The following is a 17,387-nucleotide window of genomic DNA, read 5'->3' on the forward strand; positions in this document are numbered from 1 at the left end:
AAGGTTAACAGACCTTTCCATTTTCCACTCCTCGCCCACTCTGGCAGGCGGGATGGTAAAATTCTGGCCATTATGTGAGTTATTAAGATTTTTGTTTGGCAAGGGAAATGAAGGGTCATAGAGCCATGGGTGAATAAGTGACTTAATATGGAACAGTCATGATGTAACTGAACTGTGAAAAGGTATGAGGGCTGGCTGACCACCTTGTTTGACTGTTGAAGCAGGTTAAATCCTTCCCTAATAATTTGTGTCTTTTGATGTAGATTGAACAAGGCCCACGAGGAGCATACATCCCAAAGATCAGTGGAGTTTGTTGATCAGAAGCGATTGGGCATGAACGCTCAAATTAGGTTAGTGGCATGGACAGTATTTCTCTGTAATACAAGTTGGTGAAGCAGGATAAACAAGGACTTTTAGCCATTTGCAGCATTGCAGTGGGAGTCTTGTGCATCAGTATTCCAGGTATTAGGGCAAAGAGTATGAATTGGGACCATGACCCAGTTTAAAGTTTATTTATTAGTGTCACAAGTAGGCTTACATTAACACTGCAATGAAGTTACTGTGAAAATCAAACATGTTCCTTGTAGAATCATAGAATCCTACAGTGCAGAAGGAAGCCATTAGGCCCATCAAATCTGCACTGACCACAATGCCAACAGGCCTTACGCCCCCCCCCGCCCCCCGTAACCCTATGCACTTACCCTAGCTAGTCCCCCTCACACTAAGGGGCAATTTAGCATGGTCACTGCACCTAACCTGCATATCTTTGGACTGTGGGAGGAAACCGGCGTACCTGTAGGAAACCCACACAGACATGGGGAGAATGTGCAAACTCTACACAGACAGTGACCCAAGTCGGGAATCGAACTCGGGACCCTGGCACTGTGGGGTAGCAATGCTAACCACTGTGCCACCCTTTACACTTTTCGGTTAAGATTGAGATGTGGTGAACCGGTGTTCTATGGTGCAGACACAATATTATTACTGATTCCGGCAATATCTCCATCCCTGAGGTTGCTTTCTCTCACACAGTCGAGGAATGGAGGGAGACTTTCAGGTGTTATTCACTCGGGCGTTCTAATGGCTAAACTTGGTCCATCAGTTTGTCCGATTGGAGGGGGGAATTGAAGCATTTAAATGAATGAAGAGCACTAAAGTGGAACTGTATGTTACTTAAATATCTTTTGTCAAACATATCTGTTACATTTTAGTTGAAGTAAGGTTCATCAATAAATGCTCCATCTTCTATGAAAGGAAGATTTCCACTTGGTCACACATTGCGTTCCACACTGTCTGCATGTTTTCCCACCCTGTACATTCTGACTCAGCAGATTTATCAATTAGTCTGATTTATAGAATGCTGTACCTCTAATTGCTGTCTTGTGGTTCTACAAGACTGCTTTGAGCATCAGATCTTACACTCGAAGCACGTTCCTCTGAAAGAATTATCTGGCATTCCAGATTTACTGATCAGCACTAAATTTGCTTTTATCTGGTGTCCTTAAATCTCCGTTTCATTGCTTTGCAGTGGTTCCAGCCGTTTTCTAAATGGGTATAGGGTCAAATATTCATGCAAACATGTTGGGTTTAGGCAAACGTTCACAGCAGCCCAACAACTTGCTGTTCAGCTGCTGGTTGCAACTGTCTTGCCTGAACTAGTTTAATGTCAGTTACTGTAGCATTTGCTCAAAGTGTCAATGTTCTGAATATATTGTGGGATCATTGTGCGGGTAACAACACTGGGTTTTTGAATGGCTCGTGATGCAAGATGCTGAATATTGTTCCTGAAATACAAGGGGATCCATGGACCTTGCATCCAATGAATGACATTTTATCTTTTCTGCCTCTGTAGCTCTGAACCACCAACTCTGAAGATGAATTGGCTGACTTGCCTTTATTCTGGAACTACATCAAGCGCACATGCATCCCCTCTGATCAGATTCTGCTGAATCAATTTCTTGCTTCTGCCTTGAAGACTACTGTGTTCAAATTCTTTCTGGTGTGTGTGTGAGTTGTCCTGTGAAACTGGGAAGAGTTAACACGATGGGGGAAATCTATGTAATCAACTGTATTCTCCTACTCTTCCCCTCCCATCAAAAGGTGATCATTTTCATCTTGGGTTATATGTAGCTTATCTCTCTCCAGGGCAGGGTGTCTGCAGTGCAGTTAGATTATGTTGTCTAACCAATTGAGTTAGTTAACGTGCATTCGGGGCTCCCTAGCTAATTTGCATTAATGCACTGTTAGAGCAGGGCATCTAGTGTGCAAAAGGATGAAATTGGCACTACAGTGATCTGCCCCTACCTTTAGTATTTGCTATTGTGGAATATTTGGTGAGTATACATGCCTCAAATTGCCTCAGTTCCAAGTACATGAATAGACATGGTAAATGTTTGTGGCAGAACATGGTTAGTGTACGCTCTTTATAGGCCAAGTACAAAATCCTTGTTGAAGTGACTCAATGAAATACCAGCAAAATGTCTTAGTGCACAATGTAGCCAACGCTTTACTCATAAGAGATAACCCAATCCAGTAAAAGCCTGGGTAATTGAGTATTTGGTTCTGAATTTTAATAATTTATCTTGCCAATATTCCCAGCTATTGGCAGGGTGGGGAGAGAGAGAGATACAGTTGCCTTCCCATATAACCGCTTACCTGTTTTCCTCGTACTGTTTGTGTACCAACATTAGGATTTGGAACCATACATTTTAATTGTGGATCTCTTTTTGTGTTGAAATTCCAAGTGCTTCAGGATTTGACTTCGTTACAAACAAAAAATCTTTTTTTTGACTTGCCCATCCAGTCACTAGCAAAGTTCGTGCATGCATGTGCTAGAGGAATGCAGGGTGGTTACCAAATCCCTCACTTGTTTTATTGTTAACCTTTCAGTTTAATCCTTAACTGATTAGTCTAAACTAGATAACTATTGACCCAAATGAAAGTGCATCAGCTGATCCTTGACCCGAGGGGTGATGTTTTGAGGTTGATTATTTTGATACAGTAATTGGAATGTAACAATTACAGCAAAATTTTATCTGGTGATTCCTATAGTATCACTTTAATATACTTTGTTTTGAATAGATGTTTATCATTGTTGTGATTCTAAAAATGTAATTGGCTGTAGGAGGGAGGAAGAAGAATCTTGCAATATCCATTTTGGAAACCTGCCAGTTTGAGTATTGGTTCCCCTCTGTCATTTAGACTGTAGGAGATGACATTGAGCTAACCCATATGTTGGGTCATTCTGCAGCAGCTGATAACACCAGCTCAGTGTGTAACCTTTCTCATTCACCTCTCCAGTCCTGATAAATTGTTGGATCAGGACTCTTCAGTTCTGGGATTGATCTGGCTGGATTTGTCAATATCCTGTAGATCCCAAGGGTGGAAAAGCCTGGCAGTGATGATGGGGGTCATTGTACAGTCACCTTGTGCAGGTTGTGTCAGCTTCTTACGCTCTAGTGAATCCATGTTCTGTAGAACATTTTACATTTTTTTTAATTGACAGATTTTAACTTTTGCCAATTTCAGTATAGAGAGGAAGACTTTTTCTGCTCTTACCAAATCTGTTCTTTGTTGGTCAAATTGTGTTTGAGGAACTTAACCTTTTCCATTGATTAATAACCCACTGCCATGTGTATGGTGGTGTGATTTTAGAAGGTTACGCAGGTCCTTTGGTGCAACATGAATCCATGTAACTTCTTAGCTATAATCTGTTTCATTAACATGCTTGATCTTGGTTTCGGACAAAGCTCAGAACAACGTTGAGGGCCGAAGGGCCTGTTCTGTGCTGTATTGTTCTATGTTCTAATGTAACCACTACTGATTCTATTTTGTAATCAAAAGTAAATGTAAGATGGAACTAAATTCCATCTGTTCCTCTTCATTAAAAACCCACCAGGACATTGCTTCCTCAGTTATCCTTATTTATGGATATTGTTTTGATGGTAACCTTAAAATATGTAATCATCTCAATAAATTACAGCAAAACTCTTCTCTTGTGCTTGTAATAAATGGATGATAACAATGTATCATACAAACCAGTTTTCTAAAATGCAGCTTATTCAGACAAAGCTGTATGTAATTATGTATAGTCGATTGGACTGCCTTAGAATCCATAGAAATCCTACAGTGCAGAAGGAAGCCATTTGACCCATAGAATCTATGGCCAACTCTTAAATAGTATGTTTCCCAAACACTAAGGGAGTTTAGCATGGCCACTACACCTAACCAGGACTGAGGAAACTACAGCACCTGAAGGAAACCCACCAGACACTAGGAGAACATGCAAGCTCCACACAGTAACCCAAGCCAGGAATTGAACCCAGGTCCCTGGGACTGTGCTGCCTCAACAATCCTACCCAGGCCCTATTCCTGTAACCCCACGTTTGCCAATGTGACAATCACTATCCCCAATAAAACAATATGCTTGGAGATGGTTTAACTTGATGTTAAATAAATGCAATTCTCCAAATCCTGCAAGCATGATGTGGCTTTTACTAAGCTCCAATCTGTTCAAGAAAGTCAGAACATCAGTTTATTAAACAATAAATAGCTTTTCTTTATTTTGTGCTGTGCTTGTCCATACAGTGTGACCAGATTCCTCTAACAGAATAACTTGAAAAAGACAAGGTATAAAAACATGACATAGTTCAAGGCGGTATGATTCTAAATAATCCAGGTAGCATTCAAAGCACCAATCAGATGTTCTTTCTCTATCCATACTTTGTGGCTTCTCCTGACACTCCTGCAATTTTATGCTCAGCTGTGGGGGCTGCATTGGGCAATGTGCCTAGTGTCCCAATCTCAACATCTTTCTATGCTCAGTTCACACCTCAGGTCACTGTTTCATTCCTTTCTACAAGTCCACATACACAATTACTTTTCAGTATTCATAACAGCGCTATCATAAAAGGAAGTACATCAGTAAGACAGGTGGCAATGTGGCACTTCTCACTTTTACTGGTAAGGTGGATGGATGATCATGGAGGGAAATGAGTGACAATTGCAAATTAAACAAGCAGGCTGGGACCAGCAACTCCCCCTCTCTGCCAACCCCTAGGATTACAATCAGAAACACTGACCGCAGCATTAGACAATGCACTCACACTGACAGGGGAAGTGCTGGACTATATTGCACAAATCGTGAGGTTCGCCATTTCATTCGCAGCAACAGGATACAGGGAATGAGGGGAAACCATTCAGTACATCTGATTAGGTCCTTTAGCATAATCACTGGCCAGATCTGATAAATGAAAATTCTCTGCAGCAGGACATGGGCAACCAGTCTGACTCACAAGGTTGTTGCACATGGATAAAAGAGACTATGGACATTTGGGGACAGGGAGGGGAGAACACTGTAGCCCATCATGGAGGCAGAGATATTACCTATTAGTATTTAAAGTACAGTACTTGGCAATGACAGCTAATTGTCACTATTGAGTTCAGACTTACAGAATTGAGAACAATACTGGCCCATTTACAATAGTTAATCAGAGTCTTTAACCAATGATTTCGTGGTAATGGCCCATGGAATCCAATCCAAAATCTGACTGCATTGCTCCCCTCAGTACTGCTGCAGTATTCAATTCTGCTAATGGAGGTTGTGGCTAACCAGTTACCAACACATTCGTTGGCTTATTCAGCACTGATCCATCAGACAGAGCTGCTGCTGACCTCATCTGCAACTAATGGTACCTCCAACTTCCGCTGGCTGCTGATGTGTCCAATGTCGCAGCAAGACTGTGACCAGCCAGCACTGCAATGTTATCCACTCAACATCTGCAACTGACCTTTAAATCATCATCACCAAATTTAGGGATAAAGTGGTAGTTAAGGATTTTTTAAAAAAAATTCAGATGTGACTCTGGGTTCAGGTCTCATTCACTGTACAACACACCTATTCAAACGTTCCTCATACGCGGCAGCTTCAGAGGGAATGTCGCACCGACACGCCCTTTATGTGGTCCCAGTTGTTGTAGAGCGCGTAGAGTCCAGTCAACACAAAGCCAGCAAATCCTCCCCGCGCCGCCCCACGAAGTCCAGCTGAGGAAAAAGGAAAACAAAAAGGTTTCACTGATGTGGAAGGCAATGACCTCGCGCTGTTGAGCTGTGCTGCTTTCTGATGCACTGTGTAGGTGGATGAGGATACTCATGGGGGGAGGTGGGGCACAGTGGTGGTCAGTTGGCTAGACTGCAGCAACACAGTGAGTTGCAGTTAGAAGCACCAACCCAGATGCAATCCCACTGTCTGATGAATTGTCTTTTGCCAGTACTGCTGCAAAAACTGGAAAAAACATCCCCAATTTTGTGCCGTCGTCACCAGCACCTCATCAATACTGAACTCCAGGGACCTGCTTGTAGAGTTTCAAAGTCTATACTCGGAGTTATTCCCCCTTTGTTCTTGTAACGTAACTGATTGGGAATGCTATCTTGTAAATGAGAGATATTACTACAATCTTTGGCATTTTTATATAACCACGAAGTTATTTGGTTGTGAAGAGGGTTTCCAAGGTCACGAATGAGCACATGACTGCGCCCCAGTGCAAAAGTATATTGTTTCTGGAAGGTGTACTGAGTGCAGGGACTCAAAACTATGCCATTTCCTCTTTATACATTGTGCCTGTGATAGCTCTCTGCAACAGCAATGGGCTGAATGGCCTTTCCCCAAACTGTGAGCCTTCTATATTTCATCTCTGCCGGATGACAATAATGTTCATACCCGCACAAGACCAAACACAAGTGATTATCCCCACTGTGGGATTAAGATACTTCTCATTTTCTGTTTAAACAGAATTTCTCCATGGACAGTCACTTTGCTAATTCCCCAACCTACTGGAGCAAAAACAAACAGGAACAAACTGCAATGACTGAGAGCACAGCTCCCAATTCAGCAACTCCAACAGTTTCACTTCCAGCTGTTGTACAGCTGATAGCAGAGAGGGCAACACCTCCCTCCCTTTTATCAGACCAGTATAAAGTAATCAACTCATTTGCTGCTCTGTGCACCCAAGCCCGTATCTATCCTGCACACTGCACCACACAAATATGGTTACTTTTCCGCAATGTACTATAAACACAGGGTAAAAGGCCTTCAAACTTAAGTGTAGCTTGTGGCTTAGTTTATCACTGGGTTTGCTGGTGTGAAGGTTGTAGCCAGTGTCATGTTCCTCAAGGCTCTGTTATATTAATAACAAATTCTCCCCACCTCTCTCTCGGGTGCAGGGCAGCAGGAGGGACTGGTGATGTGTTCTGCCATCCCCTGATCGTAACATTTTTAAGAGATCCTTTCAGCCAGGATTCCTACTTCCCATCAGCAGCTGGCAACCACTGCAGGGAGTAGGCATGAGTGTGGCAGACGGGGACAGGGCCAGCTGTGATGCTCCAACAGTTAATAGCCTAGTGACGTCCATATGGTATATCACACAGCACTGGAGGGTGAACAGCACCCGTGGAATTGTACAACAGCAAGAAACCAAAGGTTTCAGATCAGAAGATAACAACAGCCAAAATGAAAATAATGATGTTTTCCAGGGCACTGCCAAGATGCAAGTGAAAAGAACATAAACAGGAATAGGTGATAAAGAGAACTCAAACTGCCTTGGCCACTGAATAAGATCACATCGACCATTCACAGGAATTCCACTTTCCGCCCCTGTTCACAAGTCCCTCAACTCAAATGAGAAATCTACCTCAGCCACCCAGAACACAGGGATGGGCAATAAATGCCAGCCAGAAAGTGAAGCCCAAGTCCCACCAATTAATGCAAAAAACATACTCACATCAGCAAAAAGAGTCCCAATTCCAGTAACATCATGTCATCACTGCCTGGAGGTCGAGGGGGAAAAAAATGGGGTAACACACGATCTAACCCCATCTCAGAGAATCCCTACAGTGCAGGAGGCCATTCAGCCCAGAGTCTGCACCCACCACAATCCCACTCAAGCCCTATCCCCATAACCCCACATATTTACCCTGCTAATCTCCCTGATACCAAGAAACAAGTTAGCAATGGCCAATCCATCTAAATCACACATCTTCAGATTGTGGGAGGAAACCAAAGCACCTGGAGGAAACTCTCAGACACAGGGAGAACGTGCAAACTCCACACAGACAGTGATCCAAGCTGGGAATTGAACCTAGGTCCCTGGTGCTGTGAGGCAGCAGAGCTAACCACTGTGCCGCCAGGGACACGGGATCTCAGGCTATTTAGGTGCAGACTGGCAATCCTCTCAGCAATGGGGCAACAATTTTCAAGTGGAAAGGAAGCTTTGCCACAGAAACATTGAGGGGAATTGGTAAATTCTTCACAGGATCTCATTGCAATCCATTCATGACTTGTGCATTTATACTTCTCTGGCAATGCACATTTCCAGGAGCATAAAAGGTATTTCATGTTTAAAATGTCAATGTAAAAGAACACATCTTCACCCTTGGCCCCTCTAACTGTGTCCATTACTGATATGTAATCAGGCACAAAACAAGCTTATGTACGCACGTAGTCAGTGTTGATAGCTCAGCAAGGTCAGCAGTTTGCGGTGTTGAGATAGTTTGTACACACAGCTGTCGGTCCATCCAGTTGCACAACTGTTATCCTTGCCCCATACAAAAGGGTGCAGTCTATCTGATGGTGACGTCATGAGCAGTGGCAAGTAAGGGTCAATGAGGTGCTGCCCTCACTCAAACAGCCACCCAAACAATCCATTGCAGGGTTAACTCGATAACGGTCAGGAGCAGGAACCTCGACTAGTTTATCCCCTTGCCTAAAGTATGAAAATAAACTGTAACAACCACTTTGCCGGACTGACTGGAAAGAACCCCAAACGTGCTGACAAACCGCTCCATTTTCCTTAACATGGCCATAACACAGTTGCACTGGGCGCCTAGAAAAATGCTGGAAATATTTCTGCAGACCTACGCAATGCTAAAGTATTCACTGACTCATCCGACAGAGATTTGCTGCATCTCATATGCTGTTCCTCACTGCTTCAGAAAGCTTCTTTACAATAACCTGTGTGTCTGCTAAGAGACAGGGAAGCAGGTCGAGAGCAATTCGATTTAGAAAAAAAGTTAGTCCCAACTCAAAACTCCTCCTCAGAATTAGGCTAAAGTCTGAAAATGGCTGAGAATTCCTCTTCACTTATTCCTTCATGGGATCTGAGCATCATTGGCAAAGGCCAGCATTCAATGCCCATCCTTAATTGCCCTTGAGAAGGTGGTGAAATGCCTTCTTGAACTATTGCAGTCCATGTGCAGGTACACCCACAGTGCTGTTAAGGATGTTGACCTAACAATATGTGAAGGAATGGTGATATATTTCCAAATCAGGATGGTAAGTGTTTTGGAGGGGAACTGACAGGTGGTGGTGTTCCCATGTATCTGCTGCCCTTGTCCTTCTAGATGTTAACAGTTGAGAGTTTGGAAGATGCTGTCTCAGACACACTGGGGAATTCCAGCAATGCATCTTGTACATGGTACACATGATTGCTACTATGTGGTGAATATTTGTGGAGGGGGTGCTTTATCCTGGATGGTGTCAAGTATTTTGAGTGTTGTTGGAACTGCACTCACTCAGGCAAGAGCAGAGTATTCCGTCATACTGCTGATTTGAGCCTTGCTGCTGAATGGACAGTCTTTGGCGATCAGGTGAGTTATTCACTGCACAATTCCTAGCTTCTGACCTCCTCTTGTAGTTACGGCCAGTCCCGTTGAGTTTCTAGTCTGTTCATAGTTGGGATTCTGTGAAGGTGATCCCATTGAATGTCATGGGGCAATAGTTAGATTCTTTCTTGTTGGAGATGGTCATTGCCTGGCACTTGTGGTGCAAACGTTACTTGCCATTTTGTCAGCCCAAATCTGAATATTGTCCAGGTCTGCATTTGGACATGGAGTTGTGAATGGTGTTGAACATTGCGCAATCAGCGAACATCCCCAATTCTGACCTTATGATGAGAGGAAGGTCACTGATGGAGCAGCTGATGATGGTTGGGCCTTGGACACTACTCTGAAGAACTCCTTCAGTGATATCCTGGAGCTGAGACGACTGACCTCCAACCAACCACAACCATTTTGTGCTAGGAATGACTCTGATTTCCATTTAATCCAGTTTTGCCAGAGCTCCTTGAAGCAACACTTGGTCAAGTGCTGCCGATGCTAAAGGCAGTCACTCTCACTTCATCTCTGGCATTCAGCTCTTTTGTACAAGCCAAGGCTGTATTGAAGTCAGGAGCTGAGTGGCCCTGGCGAAACCCAAGTAGTGCCTGATTGCACTGTTGATGACCTTTTCCATCAGTTCACTGACAGGCAGGACAGTAATTGGCCAGGCTGGATTTATCCTGCTTTTTGTGTACATTGCTGGGTATATGCCAGTGTTCCAGTTGGACTGGAACAGCTTGAATAGCAGTGTGACAAGTTCAGAAGCACAAGCCTTCAGTACTATTTTTTTCAAGATTATCAGGGTCCATATCCTTTGCAATATCCAACAATAATACGTGGAGTAAATTGAATTGGCCAAAGGCTGGTATCTGTGACATTGGGGACCTCCAAGACAGATCATCCACTCAGCACTTTTGACTAAAAACTGTCGCAAATACCTCAGCTTTATTTTTTACAATGATGTGCTGGGCTCCCCCATCATTGGGATGGGGGTATCTGTGGAGCCTCTTCCCCCACTGAGCTTGCTAGACCACTTCAGAGGCTGTTTAAAAGTTAACCACATTGCTGTGGGTTGAAGTCACGTAAAGGCCAGACCAGGTAAGGGCAGTAGGTTTCAAAGACATATTGAGGGCATTAATGAACCAGGGGAGTTTTTAAAATGACAATGATTTCATGATCAACGTTGCTGAGATTAGCTTTTCAATTCCCCCACCCCTTTCAATTTTGGCAACTCTGAGCAGAGATGCTAATGCCTCAAGCTCACTGCATGTGCTTTTGATGTCCTGATTAACCTAATATCCTTACTAAAGCTACAATTTAATTGCCCCACCACCCAAATAAACCAGCAAAATTTAAAAAATAAAACCAAAGAATCGATAAGATTAGAAACTAGGTCAATTAGCAATTTCTAAACCGAGATTGATAGATTTTTGTCAAGTAAGGGCATTAATTGTTTTGGAACCAAGGCAGGCAGATGGAGTTGAGATATAAATCAATGATATCAATGAGTGGGCAGGCTGCCTTGAGGACTGATCAGGACACGGATAGGAGGAGGCCTACATGTGAAAACATTCTTCTTATGCTCTGAGCCCAAATAGACCAACAATCTTGAGGCACGCGTGAAAGATTCACTGTTCATGGGATGTATTCCATTGCATCACCACCTGTCGGATTCCCAATGCCTCACCATGACAAGTAGATAAACAATTGCAGCCATCTAGACTATCCCTAACCTACAGAAAATCAGGATTGGCCCTGTGAGCATAACATCGATCAGACTGAGCAGCTTGCTTTGGTTTTAATATTACACAAGGCTTTTCATCAGTTCCTCACATGACATGGTATCTGAATATTTCATAACAGAGGGAGAGGTGAAAACATAAGGGTGAAGGAAAGTTGAGAGAAAAATCCACAAACAAAATTTTGAATAAGACAGGTGGACAGCAGGCACTAGCACTGATGCAGTGGGTAAGGCAGTCAGCGCCAAGGCTATAATATCCACGATAAAAGACAGATCATTGACAGGGTGGCACAGTAGTTAGCACTGCTGCCTCACAGCTTCAGAGGCCTGGGTTCGATTCCCAGCTTAGGTCACGGTTTGTGTGGAGTTTGCACATTCTCCCCGTGTCTGCATGGGTTTCCTCCAAGTGCTCTGGTTTCCTCCCACAGACAAAGACGTGCTGGTTAAGTGCATTGGAGTGTGGTGCCTCAGGGAATTTCACAGTAACTTCATTGCAGTGTTACTGTAAGACTTGTGACTAATAAACTTTTTTGATATCACTGATTTATCAGCTTTCTCTGATGGATAAATGCCATATGTAAATTTTGATGCATTGCCGGTTTAAATTTTCGCAGCCGAAAACATCAAAACACAACAATAGGATGCAATCAGCTGAGAGATTACTACAGAGAAAGATCCATATTGATAGTGGCTGAACTCTGGTGCGGCCGCACTTGGAGTACTGTGTGCAGTTCTGGTCCCCACATTATAGGAAGGATGTGGAGGCTTTGGAGAGGGTGCAGAGGAGGTTTACCAGGATGTCGCCTGGTATGGAGGGGAGGTCCTATGAGGAGAGGCTGAGGGATTTGGGGTTGTTTTCGCTGGAAAGAAGGCGGCTAAGAGGGGACCTTATTGAAACATATAAGATGATTAGAGGTTTAGATAGGGTGGATAGTGATAGCCTTTTTCCTCTGATGGGGAAAGCTAGCACGAGGGGGCATGGCTTTAAATTAAGGGGTGGTAGTTATAGGACGGATGTCAGGGGTAGGTTCTTTACCCAGAGGGTGGTGAGGGATTGGAATGCCCTGCCTGCTGCAGTTGTAAATGCGCCTAGTTTGGGGGCGTTTAAGAGATCCGTGGATAGGTTTATGGATGAGAAGGGATTGGTTTAGGTTAGTGGGTCATTGTTTTGTAACTGGTCGGCGCAACATCGTGGGCCGAAGGGCCTGTTCTGCGCTGTAATGTTCTATGTTCTATGTTCCCACCCAGGAGTTTGAAAACAGTGGGCCTTCTACACATACACAATGGACCTGCACTCTCAGCCTCCCTCTTTGCTAGCCAGTTCGATTGCTTGTCGGTCCGGAACCCCTGCAGTGCTGCCCCGCCAACCCCTCCACAGTCTGATCATTCCCCCAACAATTCTGGCCCTCCATCCCCCGATCTGATCTTCAACCTCGCCCCCCCCCCCCCCACCCAGCAAAGAGATCACCCCCTCTAGCCCGCCCCGATCACTGACATCCAACCTGCCCCAACCAGATCCCAATGCAGAGTGGCATGAGACGCCCCCCCCCATCCCCAATGTTTGCCCCCCAAGCTCCACCACCTTGGCACTGCCCTATGCCCTATGGGCAGTGCCAAGGTTCCCCCTGGGCATTAGTACTTTGCCTTTTGAGCAGTGCCGAGGGCACAGGCTGGCACTGCCAGGGTGCCCATGCCAGAGATCACTGTCTCCCTGCCACCCAACCCTCTGGGGGGCTCTGATTGCTCCCCCGTTCACTCTAGTGGGGTCATCCTGATAGTTCCCCGAATGTGGGGGCCCACTGTAAACCCGGAGTGAAATACTCTGGCGGGGTGCAAGAGACAAGTGGGCTCAGAGAATTCAGTCATGGGCTTGTTAATAGCATTGAAATAACATTAAAAATAGATGCAAATAACCACTGTGATCACTTCTTCCAGCGCAGATCGGACGGTGCCGAAAATCCAGCACTGGGAGGCACTCTCACGACGGGAATGCACGCGCAAGTCCTGCCATTATCTCTTTCCTGTTTTCCATTTCGTCATCGTTTCAGATCCGACCTAGTACAGTGGTATCATCAGCAAACTTGAAAATCAAGTTGGGGGGGAACTTGGCCACACAGCCCTAGGTGTATGAGGAGTATATAGGGGGCTGAGGGCACAGCCTTGTGGGGCACTGGTGTTGAGGATGATCCTGGAGGAGCCTATTGTTGCCTATTTTTCCCGCCATCTTTTAGTGCCCTGGGATGCATTCCATTAGGGCCGGGAGACTTATTCAAATTAGCCCCAGTAGTTTGCCCAACACTACCTCTTTCATGTTGATGATAGTTTTTAGGTCCTCACCTGCCGTAGCCTCCTTGTCATCAATTTTTGGCATGTTATTTGCCTCTTCCACTGTGAAGATCGACACAAAATACCTGTTCAATGTTCAGCCATTTAATCCCCTTCTTATCCTCTAAAGGATCAATGTTTACCTTAGCCACTCTTTCTCAATTTATGTATTTGTAAAAACTTTTGCTTTCTGTTTTTATATTCTGAGCTAGTTTACTGTCATAATCTATCTTACGTTATAGCTTTTCTTGCGGCTTTCTGTTGACATTTAAAGATTTCCCATTCCTCTAGTTTCCCACTAATCTTTGCCTCTTTGTATGCATTTTATTTTAATTTAATCCCCTCCTTTATTTCCTTAGATATCCATGGCTAATTATCCCTTTTCCTACCGTCCTCCCTTATCACTGGGATATACTTCTGCTGAGCTCTGTGAAAAATCGCTTTGAAAGTCCTCCACTGTTCCTCAATTGTCCCACCATAACCTTTTTGCTCCCAGTCTACTTTAGCCAACTCCTCCCTCATCCCGTTGTAGTCTCCTCTGTTTAAGCACGAGATACTGGTATTGGATTTTACCTTCTTACACTCCAACTGTATTTTAAATTCAACCAAACTGTGATCACTTCTTCTGAGAGGATCCCTAATTGCGAGATCATTAATTATTCCTGTCTCATTACACAGGACTGTCTGTCTAAGTTTTGCATGTTTATTGATGTTCTTTCATTTAATCGACAGGTGATTCGGTCCGCCTTGTTGACCAACGAGGGGCATACATGCGGTGGGTCGTGCGAGGGCTGCTCTTGGACGTTGCTTCGAGAGTTGCCTAGTGCTTCACGTCGTTAGTGTACGCTTAAACTGGACCATCTGATGGGCAACATGACAGCTCAGTGACTATCACTGTTTGCTGTGCAGATACATGGATTTGGGCCGGTGTCTGCGGGAGTTTGCACATTCTCCCTGTGATTGCGTAGGTTTTCTCCGGGTGCTCCGGTTTCCTCCCACATCCCAAAGACGTGCTGTTAGGCTGATTGGTGTAACAAATTCTCCCTAAATTAGTCTTCCCTCAATCTTCCCCAATAGGTGTAGACAAAGGTCATGGGTAGAGGAGGGCACTCATAATGTTAAAATGGCGGCACGGGCTCGTTGGGCCGAAGGGCCTGTTTCCCATGCTGTGTTGTTCTTTGTCCTTTATATCCATGTAAATGCTACCCATATGGGATATCAACTCAATGTGTAAGTACTAACAAATACCCAATTAGATGAACATTACCAGACTGCACCCCGAGGGAGAGATTTTGTAAAGCTAATAAATTTCCCGGATTACAAAAAGCTTCTGGAGATTAGGCCTTGATCAGCTAATGATTGTGTTCAATTTTCATTGCTTCTTTTTAAACAGCGGCATAATGACAATAACTAAACATTACCAGAGAAATGTGATACAACACACATGTTTCAGGATACTCTTGATAGCTGGAATCAATGAACAATGAGGCTTCGTAGCCTCTTGCAATTGGCACAATGAAGGATCTCAAATTGTTTCTTTTTGCACAATTTTAGAATTATGAATTGTAAAGTTATTTTTCAAACCAAAAATACTGCAACAATTTGCAGGTTTGGGAAGTACTCCTTTATCACAACTGGCACAGCTCACCTTTCTTCCAAGATACACAAATGTAGCCCCCAATTCCATAATAGCTTTGGGACGCTAACTAATTAGGCATGTCACTGTGAGCAAGTGGAGTCCCAGATTATTGAGGCTGCAGATGCCATTGCATGTTTACCTGTGGATTTGTAGAGTAGGCCAGTCAAAGATCCTGCTGCCACCGTGTTCAGATCATCCTCTGCACCTCGAACCTTTTCTATGACAACACCAAAAGTGCTGTACAAGAGAGCTGCATGGGACAGAGTCAGATACAAGTGTTATAGTCAGGTAGTACTGTATAAAGGAAGATGTTGGTGCATCTTCAAGAATAGCACACACTGAATCAGTCACAAATGCAGGCGTAGACAATGGAAACATGAAATGGTACACACTACACCACACAGGTACAGCTGTGCAGTAATTATGGTGCTGACATACTCAGAGGCTTGGGCCAATAAGCTAAAAAAATGAGAATTCTCAGCCATAACACCATGTGCTACAGTCTAGAAGATTCCATGGCAATTTAAGAAATCAAATTCAGCTCAAACAACAAGAATTAGGAAATTAGAAGGTTAATTACAAGAAGCGACCATCATGCTTAACAATCCAACTCATTCTCCAATGTGCTTTAGGAAACATGTCGGCCTAAACTGGTCTGGTTTACGTGAGGCTTCAGTCCCACACCACGGCCGACTCTTAACAGGCTCTGAATTGCTCCAGCACAATACTCCATTCTGAGGATCTGCAATCAGTGTTGTCCACCAAGTCCAACATTTACAACAGAAAGGCAGGTAGACAACAATCATATCGATAAACATAACCGCAACAACACTGTGTACTCACCTACTGCAGCAATAATTGATCACTTGTAGATCTACAAGTATAGATCCCAAACCCTCTCAATCTCAGCTGTGCTACTTTGTGGAAACTCAAACAAAGATCATGTCACTCCCACACAAGGGGACCAGAATTTGTTCCCTGAATGCCTCAAGAGATTAAAAACCCGCACACTCCAGATCATAAATTTATGTCCTGACATGTGTCTATTGTGAGAATTGAGGTGTTGACAGTTGCCTTTAGTGCCCTTGGGCTGCAAAGGGAAAGTCACAGTTCTTGCACTCGATTATAATCCTGTGATCCCTGCCTGTGTAGACATTGCACAAGCGATGGATAAGGTCAAGCTGTGGTAACTTCCCAAGGCCAACACTCAAATAGCTATTTGTAAGATATACCCTATGGGCTGTCAGCAAACTTGAATTTCAGGTCAGCATTAGAGGAAGGAAAGGATAAGAAATAGAAAAATGAGAGGTCAATGTCAAGATGGGAACAGGAGAAAAGATAAAGAACTCCACTGATTGCTTGGAGGTAGGAACTATTTGTGAGCCATGCACACCAGAAATGTCCCAGATTGTTAACTAATTTAAGCTGAGGCAAAGAAAGAGGAAATCTATGACAGAGGAGTCATTTAGCCCACCCAGTCAGTGCCTGCCAAGAAGTATCCAACCCAACCCCATTTTCTCGCTCTTAGGGCTGTGGATTACAGACTATAAGGATAAATCCAAGTCTTTTCTTTAAAGTAATGATTTCTGCCCCTCTCACCCTTTCAGGCAGAATTCCAGATCCCCTCTACCTTCTAGGCGAAAGCCTTTCTCAATTAACTGTCTCACTTTACTAGCATCTGCTTCAAGTCTAGGCCCTCTGGTTGTCATTGACCAAGAAAAACGGAAACTTCCTAGTCACTGAATCGAGGCCCCTGAACTTTATACACCTCAGTTAAATCACCCCTCACTCTCCTCTGTTCTAAAGAGCTAGAACGCTCAATGTCAACATCTTCAAAGCTCCTCTGTATCCACTCTAGTGCAATCACATCCCTTCCGTAACACAGTGGCCAGACTGTAAGCAGTAGTCCAACGTGTTTTCCATACAGCTCTAACATAACCACCCACTACTCTTACATACTATGCCTACGCTAAGTATCCTATGGGCCCCCTTCCTTAAACGTGTGATCGACCTGTCCTGCTACCTTCAAAT

The 17,387-nt window shown here is 44.1% G+C and overlaps 2 protein-coding genes across 3 annotated transcripts in view; one reads left to right on the top strand and one right to left on the bottom strand.

Moving 5' to 3' along the window:
* Positions 1 to 3,990, top strand: part of ncoa4 (nuclear receptor coactivator 4) — a 39,569-nt gene extending 35,579 nt beyond the window's left edge. For both annotated transcript variants that reach the window (XM_080215824.1, XM_080215825.1), the window contains exons 11-12: positions 264 to 350; positions 1,853 to 3,990. In XM_080215824.1, coding sequence (XP_080071950.1) covers positions 264 to 317 — 54 coding nt within the window. In that variant the 3' untranslated portion in view covers positions 318 to 350; positions 1,853 to 3,990. The remainder of the gene's footprint in view (positions 1 to 263; positions 351 to 1,852) is intronic.
* Positions 3,991 to 4,533: 543 nt separating this feature from the next.
* The window catches only part of LOC145360551 (mitochondrial import inner membrane translocase subunit Tim23-like), a 41,409-nt gene continuing 28,555 nt past the window's right edge, over positions 4,534 to 17,387 (bottom strand). Inside the window, exons 6-7 of the mRNA XM_080215826.1 lie at positions 15,496 to 15,606; positions 4,534 to 6,042 (exon numbers count right to left, since the gene is read on the bottom strand). Coding sequence (XP_080071952.1) covers positions 5,927 to 6,042; positions 15,496 to 15,606 — 227 coding nt within the window. The 3' untranslated portion in view covers positions 4,534 to 5,926. The remainder of the gene's footprint in view (positions 6,043 to 15,495; positions 15,607 to 17,387) is intronic.

The sequence above is a fragment of the Carcharhinus amblyrhynchos genome, chromosome 31, assembly GCF_965287045.1.
Source record: "Carcharhinus amblyrhynchos chromosome 31, sCarAmb.v2.hapA, whole genome shotgun sequence".
NCBI lineage: Eukaryota > Metazoa > Chordata > Chondrichthyes > Carcharhiniformes > Carcharhinidae > Carcharhinus > Carcharhinus amblyrhynchos.